Source organism: Amblyraja radiata, chromosome 31 (genome assembly GCF_010909765.2).
Source record: "Amblyraja radiata isolate CabotCenter1 chromosome 31, sAmbRad1.1.pri, whole genome shotgun sequence".
NCBI classification, from domain to species: Eukaryota; Metazoa; Chordata; class Chondrichthyes; order Rajiformes; family Rajidae; genus Amblyraja; species Amblyraja radiata.
Genome location: NC_045986.1, coordinates 8184760 through 8198416, shown reverse-complemented (window position 1 = coordinate 8198416; position 13657 = coordinate 8184760). Strand labels below are relative to the sequence as shown.

Sequence of the window (13657 nt, the reverse complement as noted above, 5' to 3'; positions counted from 1 at the left end):
GCAACATGGAAAAAGTCGCCTCTCCGTGGAGGAGGCGACCGAAGCGGTTTCCCCCTTACCTCCCCACACCACCCCCACACAAGACGCACAGAGAGACATTAAAAACACACATTAAGACACTAAAAATAAAAAAGTAGAACAAACTAACATGCTGCTGGCAGGGCTGTGGCTAACAGCGCTCACTGACCCAGTGGCAATATAAGTGTGTTTTTATGATGGGGAGGAGGGGTCAGCATCTGACCACATGAATGTATGTGATAGGATGGAGACCAAGGTGGAGAATATGACTCAAGCTACTGATGATACAGCTGCGGATTTGTGTCAAGTGAGGAACCGAGTACAAATGTGAGTCAGGATTCATTTTGAAAAGTCGAAGTAAAAAGTAACACCAAATAATGGGTTAAAAAAAACTACAGTAGAATTAACTTGTTGATAATACTAAGATAAAATATTAACATTGACCGAATTAAGACTAATCTAGGCAATTTTAGATTTGCATGAAATAAAGGGGTAAAACTGATATTTCAGACCCTCAGTAGTTAATGCATAAGTAGTTACACAATTGTAATTGTTTTTAAAAAGGATAAGATGATTTTTTATTAAAATGTAATTGAACTGTTGTATGGATCTAAATGTTAATATATGTAATTAGTTAATATGCAAAAGGTGCAACACTGAAATGCTATTCAGATGAATCCTGCTACTATCCAAGGTACAAAGAATCCAGGTGGTGTAAGAACACAACTTGAAACAACAAGTAGGCCTGTGAAATAACAGAACAATATAATTCACTGGACTGTGCGGCCTTTTTTTTCTGATTGGCCTTTTGTCATTATCCTGTAGCAAATGTCCAGAATCGGAGGTGGCATGCATTGGAATTCATCGATAACTCAATAATGCTGAAACAAAGAAATAGGTAAGCAGTTAAATTTGATGCAGAACACCTCTTCTTCTACAGTTGGGTGATCAAATCTGCCGACAAGGGAGGTGCCGTGGTAGTTCAGCGCGCTGATCTCCACAAGGCTGAGGCCACGCACCAACTCTCAGACACCTCCTCCTACTTATCCTTGGACCATCACCCCACAGACGAGCACCAGGCCACTATCTAACACTATCACTGACTTCATGGGCCCAAGCTATGCCTGCCTCTTTGTAGGGTACCTCGAACAATTCTTGTTCGAGGCGTACCATGGCCCTATCCCCGAACTCTACCTCCGCTACATTGACGACTGCATTGGTGCTACCTCCTGCACCCATACAGAACTCACTGACTTCATCCATTTCACCACTAACTTCCATCCGGCATTCAAATACACCTGGACCATTTCCGACATCTCCCTACCGTTTCTCGACCTCACTATCTCCATCGACAAATTACTGGCTGACATCTACTATAAACCCACTGACTCCCATGGCTATCTGGACTACACTTCTTTCCACCCTGCTTCCTGTAAGGACTTCATCCCCTACTCTCAATTCCTCTGTCTACGCCGCACCTGCATCCAGGATGAGGTGTTCCAAACCAGGGCAATATTTTTTAGGGAAGGGGGTTCCCCATTTCTGCAAGAGATGAGGCTCTCACCAGGGTCTCTTCTACACCCTGTAACTTTGCTCTCACTCCCCATCCCCCACTTGTAACAAGGGCAGAGTCCCCCTTGTCCTCACCTTCCACCCCACCAGCCGTCACATACAACAAATAATCCTCCGACATTTTCGCCACCTCCAACGGGAATCCACCACTGGCCACATCTTCCCATCTTCTCCCCTTTCTGCTTTCCACAGAGACCGCTCCCTCCGTAACTCCCTGGTCAATTCGACCCTTCCCACCCAAACCACCCCCTCTCCTTGCACTTTCCCTGGCAACCACCTGAAATGCAACACTTGTCGCTTTACCTCCCCCCTTGACTCCATCCAAGGACCCAAGCATTCTTTCCAGGTGCGCAGAGGTTCACCTGCACCTCCTCCAACCTCATCTATTGCATCCACTGCTCTAGGTGTCAGCTGCTCTGCATCGTTGAGACCAAGCGTAGGCTTGGCGATCGCTTCGCCCAACACCTCTGCTCGGTTCGCAAAAACCAACCTGATCTCCCAGTGGCTCAGCAATTCAACTCTCATCCCATTCCGAATCTGACCTTTCTGTGCTGGGCCTCCTCCATGGCCAGAGTGAGGCCCACCGTAAATTAGAGGAGCAGCACCTCATATTTCGTTTAGGTAGTTTACACCCCAGAGGTATGAACATTGTCTTCTCCAATTTTAGGTAGTCCCTGCTTTCTCCTTCATTCCCCTCCCCTTCCCAGTTCTCCCACAGCCAACTAGCTCCACCTCTTCCTTTCTTCTTCCCCCCCCCCCCCACCCCCACATCAGTCTGAAGAGTCTAGACCTGAAACGTTGCCTATTTCCTTTGCTCCGTAGATGCTGCCTCACCCGCTGAGTTTCTCCAGCATTTTTGTCTAGCTTCTTTCACTGTTGATATTTGTATCAAATACTTGATATTCTGCGCTGTCAAAGAGCTCCTAAGAATATCTAAAATAGGGCCAGTTGTAGGACATTGAGCACACCGTTTGCTTCACCATTTAAGAAGATAATGGCTGATATTTAAAATTAAATAATCCTCATCCATCCTGTCTATTGGCTCCTTCAGTTACCAAAAAGCTGTTCTATGACAAACCTTCCACAGTCCAAAAGGCTAGGGAATTCTTAATGAAGACTGTGGTGTCTGGGATGTCTCGATCTGAAATGTCACCTGTCCATGTTCTCCAGATTTACTGGCTGACCTGCAGTGTTACTTCAGCACATTGTCCTTTTGTGTATTAACCAGCATCTGCAGTTCCTTGTTTCTACTCTCTAGATCAAGGAAGCTGGCTAGATAACTGATTCCTGAATAATTGTTTGATATGAAGCACAGAGCATTTCTGGAATAGGACACTGCCCACACATTCATCTGGGAGGATGAGAAAATCATTCTAGACTTCAAGGAAATCTCTTACCGGAGGAAATACTGAGGGTCACTGTAAATTAGATGTCTCAATCTATCAGTAAAAGAACCTCGGGGCTGAAGTGATACTAAAAGGCCAATCTCCCAATATTGCCCAAATGCTAGCACTTCAAGATTATATCATGTTTTTTTCTCATTTTTATCAAACAATGTCTTTGATATCTTTAACAACCAATATTTGAAAAACCTGGACAAGAGTCTTGTTTATCAATAATGCTCCTGTGAATCTGATTGACTATGAAGACATGGCTGACCAGATCAAGGCCAAGGTTTGTTTATTGTCATATGTACCGATTAAGGTACAGTGAAATTCAGATTGCCATACAGTCATACCAATAAAGAGCAACAAGACATCCAAATACATTTTTAACATGAACATCCACCACAGCGACTCCCACGTTCATCACTGTGATAGAAGGCGATAAAAGTTCAATCTTCTTCCCTTCTTTGTTCTCCCACGGTCGAGGCACTCGAACCTTCCATTGTCAGGGTGATCTTGGCTCCCGCAACCGCCGGTCGAGCCCTCAACATCAAGATGATCAAGCTACCGTATCGGGGGATCTCAGCCCCTCCGAGTCTGGGCTCAACGAACCTCCTGCGGCTTGGGGCTTCCCGATATCATTCTCTACCCGAGACTACGAGCTCCTCGATGTTGAAATCCGCAAGCTGGAGTTGGAGGGTCGATCCCAGGCAAGGGATTGCAGGCTCCGATGATAAGTCCACGGCCCTGCGGTGGGGCTCAAAGCCAGTCTCGACCAAGGCCGCCAGCTACATGATGTTCTAAGAGTAAACCTAGCAATTATAGGCCTGTTAGTTTGACTTCAGTGGTGGGCAAATTAATGGAAAAGATACTTAGAGATAATATATATAAGCATCTGGATAAACAGGGTCTGATTAGGAACAGTCAGCATGGATTTGTGCCTGGAAGGTCATGTTTGACTAATCTTCTTGAATTTTTTGAAGAGGTTACTAGGGAAATTGACGAGGGTAAAGCAGTGGATGTTGTCTATATGGACTTTAGTAAGGCCTTTGACAAGGTTCCTCATGGAAGGTTGGTTAAGAAGGTTCAACTGTTGGGTATAAATGCAGGAGTAACATGATGGATTCAACAGTGGCTGAATGGGAGAAGCCAGAGGGTAATGGTGGATGGTTGTTTGTCGGGTTGGAGGCAGGTGACTAGTGGGGTGCCTCAGGGATCGGTGTTGGGTCCTTTGTTGTTTGTCATGTACATCAATGATCTGGATGAAGGTGTGGTAAATTGGATTAGTAAGTATGCGGATGATACCAAGATAATGAAGAGGATAATGAAGAGGATTTCCAAAGTCTACAGAGTGATTTAGGCCATTTGGAAGAATGGGCTGAAAGATGGCAGATGGAGTTTAATGCTGATAAATGTGAGGTGCTACACCTTGGCAGGACAAATCAAAATAGGACGTACATGGTAAATGGTAGGGAATTGAAGAATACAGTTGAACAGAGGCATCTGGGAATAACCGTGCATAGTTCCTTGAAGGTGGAATCTCATATAGATAGGGTGGTAAAGAAAGCTTTTGGCATGCTAGCCTTTATAAATCAGAGCATTGAGTATAGAAGCTGGGATGTAATGTTAAAATTGTACAAGGCATTCGTGAGACCAAATCTGGAGTATGGTGTACAATTTTGGTCGCCCAATTATAGGAAGGATGTCAACAAAATAGAGAGAGTACAGAGGAGATTTACTAGAATGTTGCCTGGGTTTCAACAACTAAGTTACAGAGAAAGGTTGAATAAGTTAGGTCTTTATTCTCTGGAGCGCAGAAGGTTAAGGGGGGACTTGATAGAGGTCTTTAAAATTATGAGAGGGATAGACAGAGTTGATGTGGATCAGCTTTTCCCTTTGATAATAGGGAAGATTCAAACAAGAGGACATTACTTCAGAATTAAGGGACAGAAGTTTAGAGGTAACATGAGGGGGAACTTCTTTACTCAGAGAGTGGTAGCGGTGTGGAATGAGCTTCCAGTGGAAATGGTGGAGGCAGGTTCGTTGGTATCATTTAAAAATAAATTGGATAGGCATATGGATGAGAAGGGAATGGAGGGCAGGCAGGTGGGACTAAGGGAAAAAAGTTGTTCGGCACGGACTTGTAGGGCCGAGATGGCCTGTTTCCGTGCTGTAATTGTTATATGGTTATGTTATATGGTATGCTGAAGAGTAACCGGAGATACGATCCAGAAACAAATCGCATCTCTGGCAAGGTAAGAGATTGAAAAAAAGTTTGCCCCGGCCCCCCCCCCCCCACCCCCCACATAAAACAAACCAGAGAACACTCTTTAACACGTACTTAAAATAACAAAACAAGAAAGGACACACAGACTGTTGGCGAGGCCGCCATTGCCGGCGCCAGCCGTGGACAAGATTCTGGTAGTGCTTTTGCTGTTCATTACACTATTGTTGCAGTGCAAGGACAAGGTTGCTGTTATTACATTCAAGGCTGACTACCTGCAGCATTTAATGATGGATGTCATTTTGGAGATGAATAATAATAACAACCCCAGCATTTGGAAAATAGCGAAATTTGAAAAGTTGTCATGTTAACTATAAACATCATCGGTGCCTCTTCAGTTGGAGTAACCCGTGCAACAGTGAACATTGTGTCAATGAAAAATCCAGGGGACCTTTATTTCCTTGCTCGGCTTTTGAAGAACTGACAAATTTAAGTTCTGTAAATGAAATATTATCTGAAATTTATGAAAGAAAAGCCATAATATTGCATTGAAATAACAAAGGCCAATAATTGTTTACCTTTCCATTTACACAGCCATCCCTTGATACAGGATAGGTTGGGAGGCAGGAGGGCTCTCATTGTTTTAACAAAAAAATAAAGGCTAATGTTCGAAAAAAAAGACCCTAGTGATCTACTCCTGCTCCTAAATGATTTCACATGAGTTGCACTGGCACTTTGCATGTTAAGATAATGGCAAGGTAGATTGGAGACAATTGTCACTGATGTATAGTTCATAAGACGGAGGTTGATAGTGTTTGCCATGCTGCAGGGAAGTGTTCATTTTGCGATTGGCCCTGGGTGACTGATGAACAAAGCTCAAGATCATGTTGTTGGAAAGTTAGACATCTCTTGTCATCTGATAAAGCTCTCTACAATAAAACACAGCATGTTCTATGTGCTGTCAAATCCAATGCTATGCTCAATATTGGAACTGTTATCTTTGAAGATAGCCTTTAGTTTCTCAATGTCAGAGAATGCCTTTCAAAGTGTGTTGTGATGTTTTGGTAGCAGTTGGAATAAGTTGCGGCCTCTTGATCATTCAGAACTCTGCTAAAGATTTCATATGCAATTGTAGCTGTATAAAAGTACTGAATAATTAACTAAAAGGGAACAAATGGTAGGTATACGGGGAAAAGGCTAAGTAGTTGGGCTGACTTTGCTGAACCATTCCATTTGGGGTGGTACAGTTATTATTGTAGTGTCTCTCTGATACTAAACTGTTACGCATCTTTCACAGGTATCAACAGATGATCCACATTTCAATTGGAGCTAAAAAACTAAAGACAGCAGCCCCAACACCTTATGTCTTGCTTTTGATCATCTTGATTGGTATTTGTACAAGGTGCAAAAACAGTTGTGAAGAAAAGAGCCTGTTATTTTCAGGTATGGCATTTCTTTCACACATTTCAAAAGGCCATTTGCTACATTTGCTCACCTCTCAATCTCAGCAATTACACAAATGAACAACAGCCACAAAGTAACTACAATGTCAGCATGGCAGCACCACAGGTAGTGGAGCTGACTCACATCTCCAGCAACCCATGTTCTATTTTGATCAACAATGCAGTCCCTATGCAGTTTGTATGTTCTCTCTGTGACCTGCTTCCCTTCACTCCTCCCAAAGACATGCTGGTTGTTGGGTTTTAATGAGCTGCTGAAAATTACTCCTGGTGTAGATGAGCATTGGGAGAAGGTTTGTAGTTGTGTGACAATATAAATTTTAGGGAACTGCTTGGGGGAATAAGACTGATGGAAATGCTCTGAGAATCGACATGGATTTAATGAGCTGAATGGTTGCCCTCTGTAAAATGTTGGATTTCCAGTTAGATACATATACTGGATGTGGACAGAGCTGGCAAAGCCGGCTGTTACTGCCCATTTAATTATCCCACAGGATATGACAAGCAGCCTGTCAGAATTCTTTAAATCAAACACCAATGACGCCTATTTTTTTCAAACCTGATTGTTGAACCGGGCAAAATGGAAGTTACAGTTTAGTTTATTGTCACATGTACCGAGGTATAGTGAAAACTATTGTTGCATGCTATCCAGTCAGCCGAAAGACAATACGTGATTACAATCGAGCCATTTACAGTGTATAGATACATGATAAGGTAATAACGTTTAGTGCAGGGTAAAACCAGCAAAGTCCGATCAAGGATAGTCCGAGGGTCACCCAAGAGGTAGATAGTAGTTCAACACTGCTCTCTGGTTGTGATGGGATGATTCAGTTGCCTGATAACAGCTGGGAAGAAACTATGTCAGAAGGAACTTCAGATGCTGGTTTAAACCGAAGATAGACACAAAAAGCTGGGGTAACTCAGCGGGACATCTCCGCAACATGTTGCCAGGGGGTCGCCTGTATGGTCGTGAAAGGTCTCCTAGTCACCCAAATAGTCATAGCGTCTTTCTGGTCACCGCTGAATTTTCAACATGTTGAAAATTTTCGGCCAGTCGCCGAAAAAGTCGCGTAAGTGGGACAGGCCCTTTAAACTAACTTTTCCTAAGGATTACAGGTTACCAGTGGGTCAAGGAATAGAATACTTTTTTTGGTTCACAATGGTATTACAGTTACTATCAATATCTTGGGTTAATTGTACAAAACACATACAGATCCAGTAAAACATTGCTTGCACAGTGTAGTGTTACCTGTTTTATTTTTGGACAAAGTGACAGCAAAGGTGACCCGTTTGGGTTTCCTCCCGATCCTCAGTCTCTTCAACAGATCTAAGTGTTAAATCAAGGCAAGTCAAAACTAATATGAAGGATTATCTCGAGAAATTTAATTATCTCTGTTTCTTATCCATTATATTATTTTGAAGGATTGCATGTATTCTCTGTAAATTACTATACTAACCACCTAATCAAAGATACAGACAAACAATTTCTCCTTGATTAGGCAATGCAAATGTCAATCCCTTCACATCTCTGGTCTTATTCAACTGATCTTGATATGTCTTCAATCAGTATTCACATTCTTATGCACCATAAGAATGTATTAATTTCTTCATTTCTTCAGATAATTTCTTATAATCTCAATTTTTTTCAGATGTACTTATGAAAGCATCCTGTCGAGATGTATCACAATTTGGTTTGGCAGCATCAGCCTGCCCACCACTTTCCCTCTCCCTATCTGCACCATGCTGTCTCGGGTATGAGAAAGACCTGTGGGTTAACTGGAGAAATAGTATTTATAAGTCAAGAGAGCTAAGACTGGCTGAATATTTACGACCAGTGCAAAGAAGTAAATAACAGACAGATATCCATATCTCGTGCTTTTCACTGCCATGCAAGCAATGGCCCAAGAAGCTGAGGATAACTCAAGAGCACTGATTATATAATTTAAGGAATGACTTGTTACTGATGATATAAAGCAGGGGTCTCCAAACTATGGTTCGCAGGCCACCTGATTTTATTCGGCCCGCAGCAAGCTCTTAACACGTTCCAGCGGGCTATTTAGCAGGTTCTATGGTAGCGCGGGAACATATACGTCAGTCTGCTGTAGGCTATCAAGTTGAGGGTTTGTGTGCAGCTGCTGATAGGTTACCGTTAGTTGTACGTGACTAATACCCTCTTTTATTCGGCACGAGGAAGGCAAGAAAAGTAAGAATTCATGTCAGTTTGCCGCGTGCTATTAAATTGAGTGTTTGCTCTTGTCATTTTACTTAATAATAATTTTAAATTTGAATGATTTAACCATATAACCATATAACAATTACAGCACGGAAACAGGCCATCTCGGCCCTACAAGTCCGTGCCGAACAACTTTTTTCCCTTAGTCCCACCTGCCTGCACTCATACCATAACCCTCCATTCCCTTCTCATCCATATGCCTATCCAATTTATTCTTAAATGATACCAACGAACCTGCCGCCACCACTTCCACTGGAAGCTCATTCCACACCGCTACCACTCTCTGAGTAAAGAAGTTCCCCCTCATGTTACCCCTAAACTTCTGTCCCTTAATTCTGAAGTTTGAATCTTCCCTATTCTCAAAGGGAAAAGCTTGATCACGTCAACTCTGTCTATCCCTCTCATCATTTTAAAGACCTCTATCAAGTCCCCCCTTAACCTTCTGCGCTCCAGAGAATAAAGACCTAACTTATTCAACCTATCTCTGTAATTTAGTTGTTGAAACCCAGGCAACATTCTAGTAAATCTCCTCTGTACTCTCTCTATTTTGTTGACATCCTTCCTATAATTGGGCGACCAAAATTGTACACCATACTCCAGATTTGGTCTCACCAATGCCTTGTACAATTTTAACATTACATCCCAGCTTCTATACTCAATGCTCTGATTTATAAAGGCTAGCATACCAAAAGCTTTCTTTACCACCCTATCTATATGAGATTCCACCTTCAAGGAACTATGCACGGTTATTCCCAGATCCCTCTGTTCAACTGTATTCAATTCCCTACCATTTATCATGTACGTCCTATTTTGATTTGTCCTGCCAAGGTGTAACACCTCACATTTATCAGCATTAAACTCCATCTGCCATCTTTCAGCCCATTTTTCCAAATGGCCTAAATCACTCTGTAGACTTTGGAAGTCCTCTTCATTATCCACAACACCCCCTATCTTGGTATCATCTGCATACTTACTAATCCAATTTACCACCCCTTCATCCAGATCATTGATGTACATGACAAACAACAAAGGACCCAACACAGATCCCTGAGACACCCCACTAGTCACCTGCCTCCAACCCGACAAACAGCCATCCACCATTACCCTCTGGCTTCTCCCATTCAGCCACTGCTGAATCCATCTTGCTATTCCTGCATTTATACCCAACAGTTTAACCTTCTTAACCAACCTTCCATGAGGAACCTTGTCAAAGGCCTTACTAAAGTCCATAGACAACATCCACTGCTTTACCCTCGTCAATTTCCCTAGTAACCTCTTCAAAAAATTCAAGAAGATTAGTCAAACTTGACCTTCCAGGCACAAATCCATGTTGACTGTTCCTAATCAGATTTCTTAGCGGAGTACCCACCCGTCAGTCACTGCGACGGTGACATGCATGTGGTCAATCCGCCATTATATCATATGATATTTCTATACTGTCTGCATGCCCACTGGTGGTCACTCTATTTTTTTCTGTTTTAGAAATAATCATATATATAAATATCTATCATCTATCTATCTATCTATCTATCTATCTATCTATCTATCTATCTATCTATCTATCTATCTATCTATCTATCTATCTATCTATCTATCTATCTATCTATCTAAAAGTCTGTTCTTGACCGGTTTTGGCCATCTGTGCTACGATTTCCGAGAGAACGCCGCCACCTACGGCCGTCATTTTTGGCCACCTTGCTCAGAGCCCCCCTCCGCCATATGTGTGCCGAGGATTTTTCCCGTCGATGAAAAATGACAGAGATATTAATGATTTTACAAAATTCCCCATTCTCTCTGCTGCCCCTGCTGACGGCAGGGGGGAGGGACTATAAAACCAGGAAGTGGTGTGCCTCAATCAGTGTCTGCAAGCTGGAGGAAGGCAGAGGGTCACGTTTCTCTGAGCTGTGAATAACACTGAACACATGTCTACTCAGATGTAAGTGTTCTTAGTGGTTCTAAAACGCTTGCAGAATGTGTCTTGGTTCTAAAATGTTTGCAAAAAGTGTCTATTGGTTCTAAAATGTTTGCAAGAAGTGTTTATTGGTTCTAAAATGTTTGCAAAAAGTCTCTGGTTCTACAATGCTTGCAGAATGTGTATTATTTGGTTCTAAAATGTTTTTTAGGTTCTCCCCCCCCTTTCCTCCCCCCCCCCTCTCCTCTCCCTCCTCCTCCCCCCTCTCCTCTCCCCCCCTCTCCTCTTCCCCCTCTCCACTCCCCCCCTCTCCTCTCCCCCCTCTCCTCTCCCCCCTCTCCTCTCCCCTCTCCTCTCCCCCCCTCTCCTCTCCCCCCCTTTCCTCTCCCCCTCTCCACTCCCCCCCTCTCCTCCCCCCCTCTCCTCTCCCCCCCCTCTCTTCTCACCCCACTTTCCTCTCCTCCCCCACCCTCTCCTCTCCCCCCTCTCCTCCCCCCCTATCCTCTGCCCCCCTCTCCTTCCCCCTCCCTCACCTCCCCCCCTCTCCCCCCTCTCCTCTCCTCTTCCCCCTCCCCCCTCTCCCTCTCCCCTCTTTTTCTCCCTCCATCCCCTCCCCCACCATTCCTCCCCTAAACCCCCTCCCCTCCCCTCCACACACCCCTACCCCCTTCCCTCCCCCTCCCTGCTCCCCACCTCTCCCCCTCCCCTCTCAGCACACCCTCTCTCTCCCCCTCTCTCTCCCCCTCTCTCTCCCCCTCTTTCTCCCCCCCTCCCCCCTCTCTCCCCCCTCTCTCCCCTCCTCTCTCCGCTCCACCCCTCCATCCCCTCCCCCACCCTCCCTGCTTTCCCTAAACCCCCTCCCCTCCACACCACCTACCCTCTTCCCTCCACCCTCCCCCTCCCTGCTCCCCACCTCACCCCCCTCTCAGCACTCCTTCTCTCTCCCCCTCACTCTCACCCTCTCTCTCTCCTCCCCTCCTCCCCCACCTTTCCCCCCTCACCCACCCTCCCTCTTAGCCTCCACTCCACCCCCCTATCCCTCTTGCCCCTCTCTCTGTGTCTCTGTCTCTCTCTCTGCCTCTGCCCCTTCTCTCTCTGCCCTCACTCTCTACCCCCCCCGCCCGCCCCCCCCCCCTCTCTAGATGTGACTGCAAGTTGGGGGCTATGCGTCAGTAGATAGGGTGGTTATGGGGTAAAAGGAGCAAATTAATAATATTAATATAATATCAAGGGGGTAATTAGCGTGTCTAGATGTGACTGCAAGTTGGGGGCTATGCGTCAGTAGATAGGGTGGTTATGGGGTAAAAGGAGCAAATTAATAATATTGATATAATATCAAGGGGGTAATTAGCGTGAGTGCGGGGGGGGGGGATAGTTAGTGTGTGTGACGCTGCGTGCCGCCTCCACCCCCCCCCCCCACAACCGCACGTTGGGGGAACAGACCCAACGGGTCTGCACTTGGTCTAGTATATATATATATATTCTAATATAACCATATAACAATTACAGCACGGAAACAGGCCATCTCGACCCTTCTAGTCCATGCCAAACACGTATTCTCCCCTAGTCCCATATACCTGCGCTCAGACCATAACCCTCCATTCCTTTCCCGTCCATATAACTATCCAATTTATTTTTAAATGATAAAAACGAACCTGCCTCCACCACCTTCACTGGAAGCTCATTCCACACAGCCACCACTCTCTGAGTAAAGAAGTTCCCCCTCATGTTACCCCTAAACTTCTGTCCCTTAATTCTCAAGTCATGTCCCCTTGTTTGAATCTTCCCTACTCTCAGTGCGAAAAGTTTATCCACGTCAACTCTGTCTATCCCTCTCATCATTTTAAAAACCTCTATCAAGTCCCCCCTTAACCTTCTGCGCTCCAAAGAATAAAGCCCTAGCTTGTTCAACCTTTCTCTGTAACTTAGTTGCTGAAACCCAGGCAACATTCTAGTAAATCTCCTCTGTACTCTCTCTACAAGCTCTTTTTGAAAATTGTACAAGCTCTTTTTAAAAATTGAATATTATTTATTTGTTGCCATATAAACCTAATGTAAACTAATCTAATCTAACCTAACCTAATCTAAACTAACCTAATCTAACCTGAACAGAACGTGTTCAAATATTATATATGCGTTAAAATAGGATTCTTAATGAATTAATCACTTGAGTGAAGTAATTGAGGAGTCAAACACCACCCAATACATTTTATCCCTATACTTTTCAGTTATGGAAGAAAAAAAGAAAAGAAAAGTGGACAGTGAGTGTCGTTTGTTTAATGAAGAATGGGGCATAAATTACTTTTTTTGTGCAAGCAAATGATAAAGCCTTATGCCTCATATGTAACGACCCTGTTGATGTTTTGAAGGACTACAATATACGTCGGCGCTATGAGACCAAACATGGCTCAAGTTATTTCCAGTTCACAGGAACGCAGCGTTCAGAATAGTTTAAATCATTGCAAAGCGTTTTGTGTTCTCAACAAGCTGTTTTTACAATGAAAAAAAAATGAAAATTAAGATTAACCAGGGCCAGTTACAAAATTGCTTATGTGCTGCCTAAAACACGAAAACCTTTCACTGATGGAGATTTCATCAAAGAGTGTATGATGGAAGTGGTGGGAGAGTTATGCCCAGTAAAATCAAATCCCTTTAATATTGTCGGTCTTGTGCCCAATACTGTTGCTCGTAGAATTGAAGATTTAGGAAGTAACATAGTTCAGCAAATTGTGGACAAAGCAAGAAGTTTTTGCTGGTATTCTCTCATGTTGGATGAATCAACTGATGTGTGTGAGACCTCACAACTGCGAGTGTTGACAGTGAATTTAATGTCACTCAAGAATTAGCACCAGT

General features: G+C 43.9%; 1 protein-coding gene across 2 annotated transcripts in view; it reads left to right on the top strand.

The window, feature by feature from the left end:
* The window catches only part of LOC116990373 (tumor necrosis factor receptor superfamily member 14-like), a 75547-nt gene that overhangs the window by 18672 nt on the left and 43218 nt on the right, over window positions 1–13657 (top strand). Inside the window, exons 3-4 of one of the 2 annotated variants that reach the window (XM_033047988.1) lie at window positions 844–916; window positions 6497–6642. In XM_033047988.1, coding sequence (XP_032903879.1) covers window positions 844–916; window positions 6497–6642 — 219 coding nt within the window. The remainder of the gene's footprint in view (window positions 1–843; window positions 917–6496; window positions 6643–13657) is intronic. The other variant, XM_033047989.1, reaches the window with a different exon arrangement.